Source organism: Equus caballus, chromosome 22 (genome assembly GCF_041296265.1).
Source record: "Equus caballus isolate H_3958 breed thoroughbred chromosome 22, TB-T2T, whole genome shotgun sequence".
Taxonomy (NCBI): Eukaryota; Metazoa; Chordata; class Mammalia; order Perissodactyla; family Equidae; genus Equus; species Equus caballus.
Window position 1 is genome coordinate 2796057 of NC_091705.1, and position 17760 is coordinate 2813816.

Below are 17760 nucleotides of genomic sequence, written 5' to 3' on the forward strand. Positions count from 1 at the left end.
CCGCATGGGAAATTGTGACAGGATCAGTGAGGTTAGAAGGAGCCCCTGAGCCCCATTATTCCTTTTATTTTTTTTTTGAGGAAGATTAGCCCTGAGCTAACATCTGCCACCAATCCTTTGCTTTTCGTTGAGGAAGATTGGCCTTGAAGTAACATCAGTGCCAATCTTCCTCTACTTTATATGTGGGACACCTGCCACAGCATGGCTTGACAAGTGGTGCATAGGTTCATAGGTCTGCACCCAGATCTGAACTGGTGAACCCCAGGCCACCTAGTGGAATGTGTGAACTTAACCACTGCGCCACTGGGCCAGCCCCTGGGCCCCATTAGTCTTGATCACTATCAGTTTCCCGGGGAGCTTTTCCAGGGCGCATACCTATGGGGAGTGAGGGATGCAGCTGAGCAGAGGCAAAAGTTGGGTTGCTATGCAGTCGCAACAAAGGCCTCAGCTGGTCCCTGGAACTCTGCAGCGGGATGGCCCTGCAGAGATGTCCCCCCTGGAGCAGGGGGCCAGGTCTTTGTGCCGCCTGAATAAACATTCCTGGGCTTCAGCAGAGCAAAAAGACACACGAGAACAGGTATTTCTGTCTGAAATCTCTTTCAGCAATTGTTCATCCCCTGATTACAGATAGTGTGGAGTTCTCAGGGGTGATTAAGATTGCCCAATGACAATATACAGAACCTTAAGACAAAGAAAAGCAAAGAACAAACAGCCCTTTAAAAGGATCAGAATACCCCTTAAATGCCTACTACACATGTAATAATTTTTCTCTGGTGTGGGAGAGGGGGAGGTAGAAAATAAATTGTGATTAGCTATTGTTTCAGATTACACCAAGACCTAAGCACTCCTTTCTCCAAATAGTAAATTTTACGTACTTGCAACAAATGGAAATCTCAGCGTAAAACTTGCACAAGCTAGCCGCTGAATGCTGTTGATAAGAACAGAGGACTTACCTGGTCCACCCACTTCAAATAAGGTGATCAGCATACTGGATTCACCCGCCTGGCTAGGGCCCTCTGAGAGGCTGCCCCCTGACTGGGGAGCTGACCTCAGTTCTGCTGTCTGCTGAGTTTGCCTTCTCCACCAGGTGCAGCTGGGTCAGGGTCACCTGGAGCCTGGGCTCTGGCATTAAGGAGTCTCATAGACTCTGGGGCTGAGTCTAATGAGCAAAGCAGTGTATCCAGAGCCAGTGGGGCACCCATCTGGTGTTGGGACCCCCTGCAGCTTTTGTAGGGAGTCAGGGCTCACAGCTAGAAGAGCACCCCTTTTTAACAGAAATAGTAATCTCTTGAGGAATATACTAAAGGGTAAAAGATTATGCCACCCCAACATATGCCACTTTGATTTGAGAATCATTTTGAACTGAAGACAACTGAAAAGAAACAGCCACAAGAAAAGTTCTCTGCCCTCGCACTATTTGCCTAAAATCAGGACATAAATTCGTAAAGGTGTACCCCTCCCCTCTCTATCAGAAGGGAGAGAAGTTAATCACCAGAAATACCTCTAGACCTTATCAGCCACCAGAGGAATTTACATAACAAACCTTACTGACAAGCCCTTCTCTATCATAGTTTCCTCCCCACCACCCCTATATATTTACCTTCTCCCTGCTTGCCTCCCAGAAGCTCAAAGCCCCTTTTCTTTGTCTTGAAAGTTCTCTACAAATGTATCATTCTTTGTGAAGATGCTATCAAAGCCCAAGTTCTAACCACCCTTTTTGAGTTACTCATCACTGGGTGCTCCCATGTGTATGTGCAATGCACGTGTTAATAAATTTCTGTTTGTTTTTCTCTGTTAGTCTGTCTTTTGTCACTCTAACTTGCGGGGCCCAACTCAATGAACCTAAGATGCGTAGAGGAAAAATTCTTTACCTCCCCTATCATACCTTAATGTACTTAAGCAATCCCTTATTGGCACCCATTTAGGCTGCCCAGCGTGTTTTCCATTTTTAAAAAGTAAGTGAACAAGCTTATTGAAATACCTACTGTCTTAGCTTTCTCTTCCGTGAGACAAGGACTTTAGTTCACATGGATTATTTAGGAGATCGTTCCAGCAAGCAGAGGGGGGAATGGGGAGTGAGACGGGACAGGAAGGCAGGCAGTACAGGTGTGTTAATGAGCAGGTGACCACAGTGGTGACCTGGGACTCAGTCCTGCTGGGCACCGTGGAAAACTACAGAACACATGGCTCTGAGTCAGCCCCCAAGAGGCAAGAGGGAGCTGGAGTATTTGTACACCAACTCCCCAGATGCTCCAAGGGCATCAGTTCCCCGTCACTGACAGCCTGTCCTCCACAAAAGGGCAGAGCAAGCCTTAATGAGGCACTGGGGAGGTTTGGCTATATTGGGAGAGGCAGCTGGGCTTCTGTTAGTGTGGTCATCTGGGCAGCTCAGCTGTTCCAATAGGGAGCCACCATGTGCCTTCCAAGCTGTGAAGGAAGACTTTGTTACGTTTGTTCCCAGATTAGTTAAAATGCATTTGAGGTGCTTATGAGGGGTTTGGGGAGACCAGCAGGGTTTGTAGAAAGGGTGTTCCCATATACTGTTGGTAGAGGCATGAACGGGGAAGTAGCAGAAATGATGCTGTAAATGCAGCTGTCTCTTGAATTTGTCCCTTCTTTGCTAGGCCACAGAGACCACTGCCAACGTGCAAGCTGCAGTCATGGTGAAGCTGACTGTGCGTGGGGACAGGCCAGAGTGGACACTGCACAAGCAGGTAAGACATTACAAGAGCGCAAAAAGAAGCCATGTGGAGCGGGCTGGGAGGTGGCCGTGGGAATGCATTCTGTGGGAACAGGAATTCATTCATTCATTCATTCATTCATGTGTTCATGCGTTCATCATCCAATATATTTTTGAGCAACGACTCTGTGCTAGGCCCTGAGAATGCAGCCATGAATAAAACAAAGTCCCACTCTGTGACAGTTCCATGCCAGGGATCTTTGAGATGTGTTCTGAAGAATGACCCAACGGGTTGTGGTGACTGCCTGGGCACAAAGGATGAGCAAGAGGAGAGAACCAAGGGTGAACCAGTGTGTGTGTGTGTGTGAGAGTGTGTATGTGAACACTGCCAGCCATTCATTCAATGTCAAGAACTGCACTAGGTGTCAGGGATGATGATAACAATAATGATAATAACAGCAATAATAGTCATAATAGCTGACGTGCTGAACACCGTTATAAACCCTTTGCCTGAGTTATCTCATTTAATCATCTGAACAATTGCATAGATGGGAACTATTTTATACCCATTTTCAAGATGAGAAGATTGAGGCACATCAAATGTATGTAACTTGCCCACAATTGCCTAACTGGTAAATGATGGAGCCAGATGTGAGTCCAGACAATGTGGCTTGGCTGTCCTGAAAGGCTTAAAGTCAGGTGTCAGAGACAGATAGGAAAAGCAAGAAAGGAGGACAGCTTTGCATGCTTTGATGGAAAGATGCCCAAAGGAGTGCCATCCTTAGCAGCCTGGGCAGAAGGGAGGGCCAAGAGATCAGAAGAAATGTCCTGGAGGATATGACCCTTGATCAGAGTCCAGGAAGATGAGTAGATGCCAACAAAGTGAAGAAAAGGGGAGCGTATTCACCGGAGGGGAGGCTCCAGGGCTCAGCTGAGGCAGGTATGCGGGAGACCTGGGCAGGAGGCTACATGTTCTAGGGAAGGTGGACAAGGGGGTCCCCTGCCTGAGAGCTCAGCCTCTCCTCTGTGGCCCAGCCCTTCCAGTCTGCCCCCAGACCCACAAAACAAAACCTAGCTAAATCAAAGTCCCAAAGGATACTGGAGCCACCTTCAAGGGTTTGCGACCATCCCGTCTGAGAAGAGTCCTGATAAATGTGACTTCCTCACTCTCACCATAAAGCAGGCATCTGCTCATGCTCCTAGAAGATGGGCACCTGGGCGGCCACCCGCTGATTCCCCACGTCCATCTGCTCTGAGTCCAGGGAGCTGTTCTGTTGGCTGGAGAGACAGTGTTTATGGGAGATGAGGAATGAATCAACTGGTGAGGAGAGGCATCCCCCTGAACTACAAGGACCCTAAGAGGCGTTAGCAGGGCAGGAACACTCATCAGTTGCAGCCAGAGAGCTTACAAAATCACTGGAATTGGCGAGCATGTGAGGAGTTTTAGAAACCGCCACTCAAACTTCCTCAGTGTGTCCATCGATCTGAGACGACAGTTTGGCAGTCAGATAACACCTTCTAGCAGAGCAAGTCCAAGCCCGTGGCCCCAGGCACATTAGGTGAATCCATATAAACTTGAGGCTAAGCATTCTGTCCAAGGTTGAGCAGGAAGCCTTTGTGATAGCTGGCAGTTACTGTCCCTTCCACTTTCAATCTCAGCATCTAAACCAACTGTCAGCGGGATGTGGAAAGCTGGCTGCCAGGAAGAACAGACTTTTTTAACAAGATAAATGTGCTAGAGAAGTCCACCCACAGATGCATGTCTCTTAGCAAGAAACTCAATGGTCCATGTTTCCCATGAAGGATCCACGCAGGCAGTGAAACAGAAACAATGAATGAGAGCTGGGTGGACCTTGGTGGCTGACTTTGGGGCTTCTAAGAGACAGAATGGGAGCCCCGGAGCGGTAGTGTAAGGGGAATGAAGACAATGAGCTGATCCTGGGTTTCAGGAGTTTCCCTTCACAGTGGGATTTTCAAAGAATTGGCAGCAACCAGGTAGAAATATAGAATCTGACCTCAAAATAGGGACCTGGAACGAAGGCAAATATATGGAGGTCGCCTCCATGGAAGCATCGAACATGGCCAAATTCTTAGCAGCTATGAGTGTAGGATAGGGATTCTTAATTCATGTCCCATGCCAGGGGGCATGATTTAGGGATCTATAACCCCCCTAAGGTCATATGCAGCATTTTATATAAATGTTACTCAACACGAAAACCGAATTTTTGATTGAGACAGATTTCAGAGTGAGGTTTAGAGAAGAAGGCAGACCTCCTTACAATAGGCGAAGACACAGAAACAGCTCCCCAGTGGTGAGAGAATAAAATGGTCAGGGGTTGGAAAGCAGAGGGGAAGTGTTGAGGGAGGTGGTCCGACTCTCTCCAGAGCCATGAGCAGTGGCTGACTCACACTTCCAACCGGGCAGCCAAAAGACACCGAGCTGAGGTGGGAGCGCCACCAGGAGGGTCCTGCACTAGGCCAAGGGAAACCAGAGGATGCCCGGGCTGAGGAGAGGGCAAACGAGCAGCTGGAAGAAAGAAACACTGTGCTGTTATGACAGGCAGAATGACATCCCCAACGATGTCCCTGTCCTGACCCCTGGTACTTGTGAATAGGCTGCCTTAAAGGGGAAAGGGGACTTTGCAGATGTGAGTAAGTTGAGGATCTTGAGATGGGAAGATTATCCTCAGTTGTCTGAGTCGGTCAGACGTAATCACAAGGGTCCTTGCGAGAGAGAGGTGGAGGCAGGGAGAGGTTGCAAGACGCTCTGCTGCTTTGAAGAGGGAAGAAGGGGCCATGGGCCACGCAACACAGGTGGCCTCCAGAAGCAGAGAAAGGCAAGGAAAGGGGTCTTCCCCAGTGCCTCCAGAAGGAAGGCAGCCCTGACAACGCCTTGTATTGGGGGCTTCTGATCTCCAGAACTGTGAGATCATTCGCCATAGGAAACCAACACAGCTGCTGAGAGTTGCGGAGGAGTGGCTCCCTGCAGTGGAGGCTCAGGGAGCCAAGGAGGGACCCGCAGGACACCCAGCTTTAAAATTCCACCAGGGCACCGGCCCGGTGGTGCAGCAGTTAAGTTTGCACGTTATGCTTCTCGGCGGCCCAGGGTTCACTGGTTCAGATCCCGGGTGTGGACAGGGCACCACGTGGCAAGCCATGCTGTGGTAGGCATCCCACGTATAAAGTAGAGGGAGATGGGCATGGATGTTAGCTCAGGGCCAGTCTTCCTCAGCAAAAAGAGGAGGATTGGCAGTAGTTCGCTCAGGGCTAATCTTCCTCAAAAAATAAATGTTCCACCAAGTCCAGAAGCACTGCAGCTGGAGCCAAGGAGGAACTTTCCAGTCCCTGTGCACCCCCCCTTCTTCCCCTAGTCTCAGTGCCAGAAAGGTCCTAAGACCTGTGGTTGGTGAGATGGGGGAGGCGGAGTAGATGGGGGAGAAGAAAAAGAAGTAGTCCCTCCCGCTTGCCACACGCAGGCCTCCCGGAGCGGAAGCACAGCTGTAAGCCACATTCAAAGCTCTGAGCGTCCGGAGAGACTGACGCCTTAACTACTGGATTGAGGCTGTGTATACTTTCTGAGAGTGCCACTAAGGTCGCAGGGCACAAAGAGCACAGCCAGTCCGCTCCAAAGGGACAGTGGGGAGTGAAAATAAAGCCACAGCATGACCACGCCCGCAAGTGGAGCCTGCTCCCCAGATGTGGCACATCCTCAGTTTTCTGAGGAGCATCAGCTTCTCCAGCGGGGCCCAGGCACCTCCCAAAGTTAAAAACTGTTAACACAAAGGAAGAGGCCAAGGCTTGGGCTTGAGGGAGAGCTTGTATTCCAGCCAGTCGGGAAGTGGGGAGGGGATAACAAGAATCAGAGGGAAGGGCGAGAAGACAGGAAGGATGCGGTGTTCACCCAGCTCACCTGTTCATGCTCCACTGCCCTAGGATCCAGCGTCCCCCACGTCTCCATCGCTTCCTGTCACTCCAGACCTCCCACGGCCCTGGCTGAGGTGACCTCAGTGGCAGGAGGCCCCTGGCCTGGCTTCCACCCAGATACTGCTGGGGCAGCAGGAGGGGGTGTTTTGCTGAGAGAGCAACCCCTCAACAGGGAAGAGACGGGTGTTTGCATGAGCATGTGTGTGTGAAACACAAACCTAAGTGAAAAGAATGAGGGCAAGTGGGAGTGAGCTCGCCGACCACCGCGAGGTCTCCCTGCTCTTCGTCTGGTTCAGCTGCAGACAAAGAGGGAGGGGAGGAAAGCTGTGGGTGTCCACCACAGGCTGGCTTAAATGCGGCCAGGCCAGAGGGGGTCAGTGGGAAGCACCCGGCCTCCAGCAGGCCGAGCAGGGAGCGCTTCCTACTCCTCCCCAGCTGAGGGATGATGGGCAGACCCTGGCAGGCCCCACGGCTCCTACTGGCCATTCTGGTGGCCTTGGTGGCCTTTACCTGCCGAGCAAGGAAGAAAACCTTTTTCAGTGTCCAAGAAGTGCCTGCATCAGAAAGCTACGTGATAGCTACCATGCAGTTTGTGACAGAGGAGTTCAACAAGGAAAGTGATGACAAGTACAGCTTCCGGATTGTGCGAGTGCTGAAGGTCCAGAAATGGGTCAGTGTGGCTCCCCTCCCCCCTCCTCCCCATACCCCTCTGCCGGGATTCTGCTGCAGCTCTGGAGGAAGTCCACACAGGTGAAATTCAGCCTCATTTAGTTCCAAGTGGGCATTTTAAGAAAAGCATAAATTCACTGGTTAGATGAAGTTGTCACTTAAATGATACCCAAGATCAGAGGTCAGCACATTACAACCCAAGGGCCACATCTGCCGGCTGCCTCCTTTTGTATGTAGTTTTCTTGGCACCCAGCCACATCACGTGTGTTCACGTGTGTTTCGCACTGCTCTGCTTTCACACGCTTTCTCAGATTTGAGTACTTTATTATCTGGCCCTTTGCAGACAAAGTTCACCGAGCCTTGTCCAAAAGAATTAGCATCATTTGGCTTATCCAGGGGCGACTTTGCCCACTGAGTGGTTTCTGGTGAATTCTCCTCGAAGGACAAAAGGAGGCATGGGAGCCAGATTGGAAGAGGAGAGAGGAGCCCTCCTAGCTGTCCAGGATGGGGTCCTTGACCTTGGGCACCGTGTAAAGGACTTCCCACCACCAGAAGCTACACAGAAGGGAGAAGAAGTCTTTTTATCCCCTTGCCACTTGCTTCCCACAGATTACTGACCATATGGAGTATCATGTGAACTTAGAGATGCGGCGGACCACCTGCCAGAAGCTGGAGACTGAAAACTGCACCTTTCAAGAAGGGGAGCTTTACAAGGTACCGGGTGAAAGTGCATTCACTCAGAAAGGATTCATTTTTCAGTGGGGTTTTCTCTGGTTTTAGGATAATATGAGGTAGGATTATTGGGGATATATTCAAGCTTGCTTGAAAAGAATGCGTGGATAACACCTCCTTTCTCCAAGCGGAAAGTGAAGGTGAAAGCGGCTGGCTCCTGCCTGGCAGACACTGCTCCTGTTGCTGAAAAAATTATAGGGAGGTTGGAAGTGTCCAGAGAGAGGAGCCAAGTGGCTGAGCTGCAGTGGGCTGCTAATATTTTAGCAGCCAGTGGGACCTCTCTGGTGCAACCAGCTGAATATCTGAAGATCAGCTTGATGAGAACATGCAATCACTGGGCTACCAACCTCTATTCCTTTCATCCAGCACTGTTTGGGCAAAGAGGAGGAAGAGACGAGAAAATGAGTTCAGACATAGCTCAACTGGTGGGCCGGGGGGAGAGGGGACAAACCTACATGTGTGCGACCTGCTGAGGAGCCACCTCCCCCAACAGTGGCTTAGTCCCCTATATGCTTTGTCCCCACCTAGTATTGTCACACCTGAGGGAGGATGGCCAGACCACCATCACTGCAGTGTCATAGTCAGGGTGGGCCCACATGCAGAGGTGCCTTGAAGGTCTCAAATCCTACAGGCCCTACAAATCACTTCTCTTTAACCAAATGAATTAAAATGAAGATGTCCTCATTTTATGATTATATGTCCCACTTTGCTTGGAATAGTCCTGCTTCATGACTAGCTTCTTAGAGTAATCATTAGCAGCATCTCCATTTGCTTGCAATATATCTTGGTTCATAAATTACATGGTCACCCTAGTTAGAAGGCCTGGATATTCTCAACACAGAAATGTGTCCATCCATGGGCTCTCTCCTCACTTTTTACTCAGTAATTCTTCAAAATCTAGCAAGGTAGAATTTTTTAGTTCTTCCCTGGAGGAGATGATGAAATCTATGAAAAGCATACCTGAAGATAAAAGTAAAGTAAAAATAGACGATCTTATTGATGTGAGAGATGGAATTGGTGAAATCAGTATTCTGATTTCTATTTTAGGAAAAATATAAATTTTTCAGCCTCCCATCCCACCCTGCTCCCCACCCTAGGCTTTCAAATGCAGAGCAGGAAAACAAAATTGCACTAAGAAATGATAATTAATAATATGCAAAATGTGTTTATTGATTTCTCATTATGGGAGAAGAAGCCAGGGAAAAAGAAAAGGAAAATCTTGGGAGAGAATGGGGACAAGGGAAGGAGAGAGAGAATGTGATAAATGGACAAATGAAGGAAGGAAATATGGTGGAGACGGTTTAGAGGGTAGGTGGATGAATGGATGGGTGGATGGATGGATGGATGGACGGATGGATGGAGCCAGTAAGGGGAAGTGTGAAGTAAACAACATGTGGGTAAAAATGAAGAAGCAAAAGAAGCAGTAGTTCCCATGGTGACTACGGGTGGGGGGGACACTTTACTTCTAGGCTCCAATTCTGACCACAAACAGAGGAACATTTTCTGGGATGATCTCAGCCCTAATTCTATTAAGTGAAGGAAATAAAAATAAAGGTCAAAAACCACATCTAGACTGAAGGCATGTTGAGATAGTGTCATTTTCCCTATTCACATGCCTTCTATCCTCTTCTTTCTCTTTTAAATTTTCACCTTGCGTGTTGATCTTTCTTAAATATTGTTTTTGTTTTTTTGTTTGTTTGTTTTTTAGCAAATTGATTGCTTCTACACAGTGTATGTTGTTCCCTGGTTTGAAAAGTACAAAATTCTGACCAAAAACTGCACCAACGGCTAGGTGTCCTGGAGCATACACCTGCGGCCACCATATGTGAGAGTACCCTGCGATGAGCAGCGATTCGCAACATAGAAATAAATGTGTGTCAACCTGTTCTCTCAATGCTGTTAGTGTGTATGATTCCACTCTTTTTTTTTCCCAAATTCATCAGCTTATAATAATATAATCTGAAGTTTCTCTGGGCCAGGGCAGCTTTGGCATCCAAATGAAGTGACGTGAATAATTTCTGGCCTCATAGCCTATACGTACATGACAGCAGAACTTCAACTCCATCCTTATATCTAGTAGGATTCTTTTGATTTTAAAACAAGAAGAAGAAGATGAGAAGAAGGAGAAGAAGGAGGAGGAATGAAGCTCAAAGTCACTTAACTGAACAGCCAAGAGATATTTGCAAGTATGGCTTATGATGGCATCTCTGAGGGGCTCAGTGAAGAGTATCTCCTTCCTTGTCTAAAGTGCAAAACAGGGAGAAATAATATAAGTAATTTAAAAAGTTGAGGGCCAGGGCCAGCCTGGTGGCAAAGTAGTTAAGTTCACATACTCTGCTTTGGCAGCCCCAGGTTCGTGGGTTCAGATCCCAGGCTCAGACTTACACACCCCTCATCAGGCCATGCTGTGGCAGTGACCCACATACAAAATAGACCAAGATTGGCACAGATGTTAGCTCAGGGCCAATCTTCCTCACCAAAAACAAAAACAGATGAGAGTCTTTGTTACTGATAAGGACTGGTTTGAGAGATGTGCCTTATCTTTGCTGACAAGTGCACTTTCTAATATCAAGTTCTAGAATTACATTTACATCCCCAGCATCAGCAACATTAGACCACAGCAGGTGCCTCACAGACAGATTCCTCTCCTTGGAGGTATCTAGCAAAATATATGCCCCATATGGAAAGGAGGACGACCTGGGTTACAGCACCCAGCTTGTTCTTCCCAAAGAGACCAACCAGATTAACTCCTCCAGGAGAAGACTGATTGAGGACAGAGAGGAACCAGGAACACTACGTTAATGGAGCTCCCTTCCATGAATGTCACATTGCGGAATAAGTATCCCACACACAACAGCTTGATTCAGGATTTCAAACAATGTCACCTGCCTCATCTCTCCACTCCATTTCCTCCATGTGGTCGCAAGGGGGTGCCGGCAACTCACCAGGTCACGTCTGTCCTCATTCACACCCAGTAGGAGAGAAGCAGATCTTGTCCCCAAGAGCTCAAGCAAAAGCCCTGGGGTTTAAAATAGCTGGGGAGCCCTAGGGACACTGTGGAACACACACACACAGAACATTATTCTACCTGAAGAGAGAGGGAGCCGGGGTATTTATCCAACAGCTCCAGTCAGCTATTGGCTGCAGGGGCATTAATTCCCTGTAACCTCTATTCTGGGGTGGTTGGAGGGCAGAGCAAGCAGGCGGAGAAAAAGGGGGACAGGTGCTGGCATTTGAAACTGGTGTGCACAGAAGGATAAGATGTGAGAGGATATATACACAGCACCAAGAGGATACTCCCTGCACATGTGAATTGTGACCCGTGATGCATAGTAGCCACACCAAGTGTCTACCAGTGGAAAATAGCTGGGAGCTTGGAAAGAGTAAATTCTTTCCATCTCCTATTCTCCCTACCAAAGTTCTGGAGGGACCCTGTTTCAGGCAGGACCCAAGTGGGATTCCCCTCTGCCAACCATCTGGGAAAATGTTAACCTACAATTTCTTTATCTTTAACTGAAAATAACAGTACCTATTTCTTGGGGTAATTATAAAGGTTAATAATGATAATGCATGTAAATTGCTTAACATGGTGCCTAACACAAAGCAGATATTCAAGTAAATGTTAACAATTAGTAAGAATACTGGCAGTAGGCAGTACTATTCACAATAGCCAAGATGTGGAAGCAACCCAAGAGTCCATCAACTAATGAACGGGTGAATAACATGTGGTGTATATGTATACAGTGGAATACTACTCAGCCATTAAAAAAGATGTGTAGTCCTATTCACAACAACATGAATGGACCTTGAGGGTATTATGTTAAGTGAAATAAGCCAGACAGAGAAAGACAAACCCAGTATGATTTCACTCATATGTGGAAGATAAACTAATACACGGACATAGGGAACAGATTAGTGGTTACCAGAAGGGAAGGGGGTTGAGGGGTAAGCACATATATCTGTTGACTGACAAATAGTGATGTACAACTGAAATTTCACAATGTTGTAAACTGTTATGACCTCAATAAAATCAAATAAATTTAAAAAAAGAATACTGGCAGCAGCAGTAGTAATTTAATATTAATCAATGCTCTTCTGGTATGTTGGCTACTTTGTCTGGATGCAGGGATTATTATCCTGGCAGAGACTAAAGGTAAGGCAGAACATTTGTGCCCAATGATCTTATTTCTCAGCCCAGTGAGTTTTTAAATTTTTTTTATATTGAAATAATTGCAGATTCACAGGAAGTTACAAAGACAGTACGGAGAGGTCTCTTGTACCCTTCATCCAGTTTCCTCCCCCTTGATTGTATCTTATGTAATTATAGAGAGATATCACAACCAGGAAATTGACACTGGTACACTGAGTATATGTGTCATTTTGTCATATGTGTAGATTCATGTGACCACCACCACAATCAAGATACAGAACTATCCCATCACCACAAAGATACTCTGTACTACTCCGTAGTCACATTTCCCTCTCCCTGACCACTTCAAATTCCTGGCAACCACTGATTTATTCTCCATCTCTATAATTGTGCCAGTTTGAGAATGCTATATGAATGCAATTGTACAGTACATGACCTTTGAGATTTGTCATAATGCCCTTAGGCTCCATCCAAGTTGTTTCACGTATCAGTAGTTTGTTCCTTTTAATTGCTATGTAGGATTCCATGGTCTATTATGGTACCACAGATTGTTTAACTATTTACCTATTTTAGGATGTAATTTTTGTTTTCAAGTGTTGGGCTATTACAAATAAAACTTTATGAACAATCATGTACAGGTTTTTGTGTGGACACAAATTTTCATTTCTCTGGGTTAAATGCCCAGGAGTGCAATTGCTGCATTACATAAGTAAAGACTATTTTAGGGTTTTTTAAAAAAACCGTCAAACTATTTTCCAGAGTGGAAGTATCACTATATACGTCCTTCTCTATCTTTGGTAATTTTCTTTGTTCTGAGGTCTACTTTGTCTGATGTTAATATACCCTCCTTTACTTTCTTTTGATTAATGTTTGTATAATATAACTTTTTTCACCCTTTTACTTTCAACCTACCTATATCATTATATTTGAAGTTTCTTGTAGACAGCATATAGATGGGTTAAGTTTTTTTAAATCCACTCTACCAAACTCTATCTTTTAATTGGCTTGTTTAGACCATTTATATGTAGTTTGAAATGCCATTTAATGTAATTATTGGTATGTTAGGGCTTAAGTCTGTCATTTTACTTCTTATCCTCTGTTTGTTCTTCCTGCTTTTTTTTCTGTGGGACTTATTTATTCTTCCTTCCTGTGAATTACTTGAACACTCTTTAAAGAATTTCATTTTTATGTATCTGTACTGTTTTTGAGTGTGTCTCTTTGCATAGCCTTTTTAGTGGTTGCTCTAGATATTACATTATATATGCATAACTTGATGGGCTACTAGTGTCAATATTTTACCAGTTTGAATGAAATGTGAAAAGTTTACCTCCCTTTACATCCTTTTATCATTCTTAATTTACAAATGTCTTAAATATTTCTTCTATGTACATTGAAAACATCAGACAATGATATAATTTTTGCTTTAACCATCAAACGTAATTTAGAAAACTCAAGAAAAAGAAAGCCTCCTGTATTTACCCATATTTTTACTTTTTAAACTCTTCCTTTCTGATGTTCCAAGATTTCTTCATATATAAGGTCCTTTCTATTTAGAGAAATTCTTTAACTATTCTTTTAGAGTAGGTCTTCTGGTGCAAATTCTCTTAGCTTCCCTTCATCTAAGACTTGCTTGATTTCCCCTTCATTCCTGATGGCTATTTTTGATGGCTATAGGATTCTGGGTTGACAGGGTTTTTTTCCCCTACATCACCTGAAAAATGTGCCACTCTGGCCTGAGTGGTTTTTGATCTGCTGTCATTACAATTGGAGTTTTTTTCCCCCTAAGGGTAAGTTGTCTTCTCTTTCACGTTTTCTTCTTTGTCTTTAATTTCCAGAAGTTTGACTCTGATGTGTCTTGGTGTGGATTTCTTTGGGTTTATCCTATTTAGGATTCACTCTGTTTCTTGAATCTATAGGTTTAGGTCTTTGGCCAAATTTGGGAACTTCTCAACCATTATTTCTTCAAATCGTTTTTTTAGCCCCTCTGTCTCCTCTCCTTCTGGGACTTCAGTGTGTTAGATCTTTTGTAATAGTCTCACAAATCTCTGAGGCTCTATTCATATATTTAGTTGACTCTCTCTCTGCTGTTCAGATTGTGTAGTTTCTATTGTTTTCTCTTCCAGTTTTCCTTCCATCCACTGGTGAGCCCAACCATTGAATTTTTTAGTTACTATATTTTTCAATTCTAAAATTTCCATTTGTTTCTTCTATTTCTTTGTGAGATTTGTTACATCTTTGCTGAGACTTTCTCTTTGCTCACTTGTTTGAAGCATGTTCATAATTGCTCATTGCAGCATTCTTATGACTGCTTTATAATGCTTGTTATGATATCATGATTGTAAGAAATATATATATTTAGTCATTCAGGTGGCCAAAATATGTTTCGCAGATATATTTGATCTTCATCCACAGTTCCTGGCTCATAGCTTCCAAAACCCTTAGAATTTCCAGAGTGGTAAGAGCAATGGGAGCATCTTCTATTATAATGTTTGGTCTCTTGTCCTCACTTCCTAAAAATGCTTCAAGGCGATATAGATAAAACGGGGGTCTTGTTTATGTAAATGAAGGTAACTTTTGGACCCCACCCAAGGGTGGGGGCTGGTTGCCAGGAGAACCAGCCAAGAGATCAGAGGATTGGAACTTTCAGTCCTACCCTGATTTCTGGGTAGGGCAGGGGGCTTGAGCTTGAATCAATTGCCAATGGCCAATGATTTAGTCAATTATGACTATGTAATGAAGCCTCCATAAAAATCTGAAGGACAGCTCGTTGGCCTTTTGTTTTTTTGGAGAGCTTCCACATTGTGGAACCAGAATGCTTCCATGTGCCACCATGCCAGGCCTCCGGCTATGTGAGGACAGAAGCTTCTTTGTTCAGGACCTCCCCCATGTATCTCTTCACCTGACTGTTAATCTGTATCCTGTAATATCCTTTGTAATAAATTGGTAATCTGGTGAGTAAACAGGTTTTCTTGAGTTCTGTGAGCTGTTCTAGAAAATTAATCAAACCTGAGGACAGGGTCATGGGAACCTCTGATTTATAGCCAGTCAGTCAGAAGTACAGGTAGTAACCTGAATTGGAGGGGTCATTGGAACCTCCAGTTTGTAGCCGGTCAGTCTGAAGCACAGGAAACAACCTGAGCTTGCAACTTGCATCTGAACTGGACAGCCATCTTGTGAGACTGAGCATTTCACCTATGGAATCTGATTCTATCTCCAGGTAGCTAGTGTCTGAATTGAGCTGCGTTCTCAGACACCCTACTGATGTCCAATAACTTCTTGCTGGTATGCAGAAGCTTCCACATGCACGTCGGAATTGGGTCCAAGAACCCTATGCACTTATCAAATGATGTTAAATCTGTATCATCTCTATGTTAGCCTCTATGCATTATCTTTCCTCATTTATGTTTAAACTTTCCTGTTTCTTAGTAGGACAAGTGATTTTCTATGAAAACTTCAATGTTTTCATATTACAACTCTGAATCTTATTTACATCTCTTTTAGCAGGCTTCCTCTGATGGGAAGAGAGGCCACCTCATTACCGCCAGGTGGGGATGGAAACCCAGGTTCTCCACTCAGCCTCTGTTGACAAAATGGGGGGACTCCTCATCACAGCTGGACAGGGGTGGGAGTTCAGACTCCCCACTAGGCCTCTGCTAAAGCCACTCTGTCTGGGAGGGACAGGAGTGCCTCATCCTGCTGCCCGCATGCCTCTTCTGACACCACCTCAGTGGGAAAACAGAAGTCCAGACTCTCCACAGGGTCTTCACTATCACCACAGGGAGGAGGGGGCTTGTCACCACCCAAAAGGGATGAAAGTGTCAGCTCCCTACTTGGCCTTTTCTAGCACCATCCCAGTGTGAGTTTTGGGCTCCCCATTGCAGTCTCAGGACGGTGAAAGTCTAGGCTCCCTACTCAGCTTTTGCTGGGTGGGAGGGTTGTGAGCTTCATTTTTTTCCTGTGGTGCTTGGCAAGAGCAGAGCAGTTATTGTCTACAAGTTTTCTGTCCTGATGGGCTGCCCCTTTCCTGGTCCTTTGGCTAGAAAGAGCAGGCTTTTATTGAGGCATTTTTTTCTGTACATATCGGCATTTCCAGGTTGCCAGCCCTTTATCCTCAAGTCTGAAATACATGAAGCAGAAGAAAACCTGGTGTGTTAACTTCCTGTAGCTGCTGTAAGAAATTACCACAAACTTGGTGGTTTAAAACTGAGAAATTTGTGCTCACACAGTTCTGGAGCCATGAAGTCTAAAATAAAAGCTATTAGCAGGACCATGTTCCCTCTGGAGGGCCTGGGAGAGACTCTCTTCCTTGTCTCTGCCAGCCTCTTCCTGCTGCTGGCATTCCTGCGCTGTGGCCGCATCACTGCCACCTCTGCCTCATCTTCACACGCCCTCTCCTCCATGTGTCTCTGCCAAATCTCTCTGTCTCTCTCTTGTAAGGATCTGTCCTGGGTCCTTTAGAGGTCAGGGCCTGGACTCCCCACTCCTGTCACACAGGCCCACCTTGTGCCAGTCCCTCCCGGTTGCCGTTTACAAAAACAAGGTAAGCAGGTGGTATGGGGAAAGTTCACTTTAAAAATTCAAAGCAACGCCATAAAGTTTGGTAAAATATTATTAAAAAATTGAGTGCCCCTATGAAATCACATAAAATAAAGGTAGACACAAAACAATTAGGCCATATAAATAAAAGACACAAAAAAGTAAGAATTTAGAGGTTGAACAAGGTTTAAACAATAATTAAGTAACAGAGTGGTAAACTAAGTAAAAAACTTAAAAAGTTAAAAGATCTTGAGTAAATTAGCTAAAGACTGAACACAGACACATCATATTATCCACCAATTCCACCCCTAGGTGTGTACCCAACAGAACACATGAGTGTGTCCACCATTAGACATTGTACACATTTGTTTATTTTTAGTAGCTATTATTCCTAAAAGTTAGAAACTACCCAAAAGCCCATTATCAGTAGAGTGAATAAACAAATTGCAATATATTGTCACATGATGGAATTCTACACAATAATAAATGTGAACTACAAGTACACACCACACGGATGGATTCATAAATATGCTGAGTAAAAGAAGCCAGAAACGAAAGAATACACACTGTATGATTCCATTTCTAAAAGTTCAACCAACAGGCCAAACTCAGCTAGGATGTTAGGATCTGGACAGAGGTTATCTTTGGGGGCTCCTCCCCTGTAAGGCAGAGGTCAAAGTCTCTGTTTCACTGGGTTGTCATGACAATCAAACAAGAGAACGAGGGCAGCAGGCCAGTGCCAGGGGCCTGGTCAGCCCTCAATGAGGTTGGATTTGCAGGACAGCATGCTTCTGTCTTCCCTCTTCTTCGAACAAGAGTTTCACCCCCTTTAACTCTTCCTCTCCACCTCCCCTGCTCCCTCAGGCCTCCTGGGAAAATTTGAGGTTCTTGCTTGTGTGTTTACTTTTCCCCCTTAGAAATACTCTCTCGAGTTGGAGTTATGACTGTGCTGGTGGGACTGGCCCCTGGGGAGGAGACCAACTGGTCTAGTGGTATATCTCAGCCCACATCCACTCCTCGTTTCTGGTCCAGTGTGTGCCTCTCTGCTTGACTGTGAGTACACAAGGGA

At 45.5% G+C, this 17760-nt stretch overlaps 1 protein-coding gene across 1 annotated transcript; it reads left to right on the top strand.

Moving 5' to 3' along the window:
- The first annotated feature begins 6963 nt into the window (after nucleotides 1–6963).
- On the top strand, nucleotides 6964–9899 carry CST11 (cystatin 11). The gene is made up of 3 exons (XM_001491723.4): nucleotides 6964–7274; nucleotides 7883–7987; nucleotides 9714–9899. The coding sequence occupies exons 1-3, from the start codon at nucleotides 7047–7049 to the stop codon at nucleotides 9795–9797; spliced, it is 417 nt and encodes a 138-aa protein (XP_001491773.2). The 5' UTR covers nucleotides 6964–7046; the 3' UTR covers nucleotides 9798–9899.
- Nucleotides 9900–17760: the final 7861 nt, after the last annotated feature.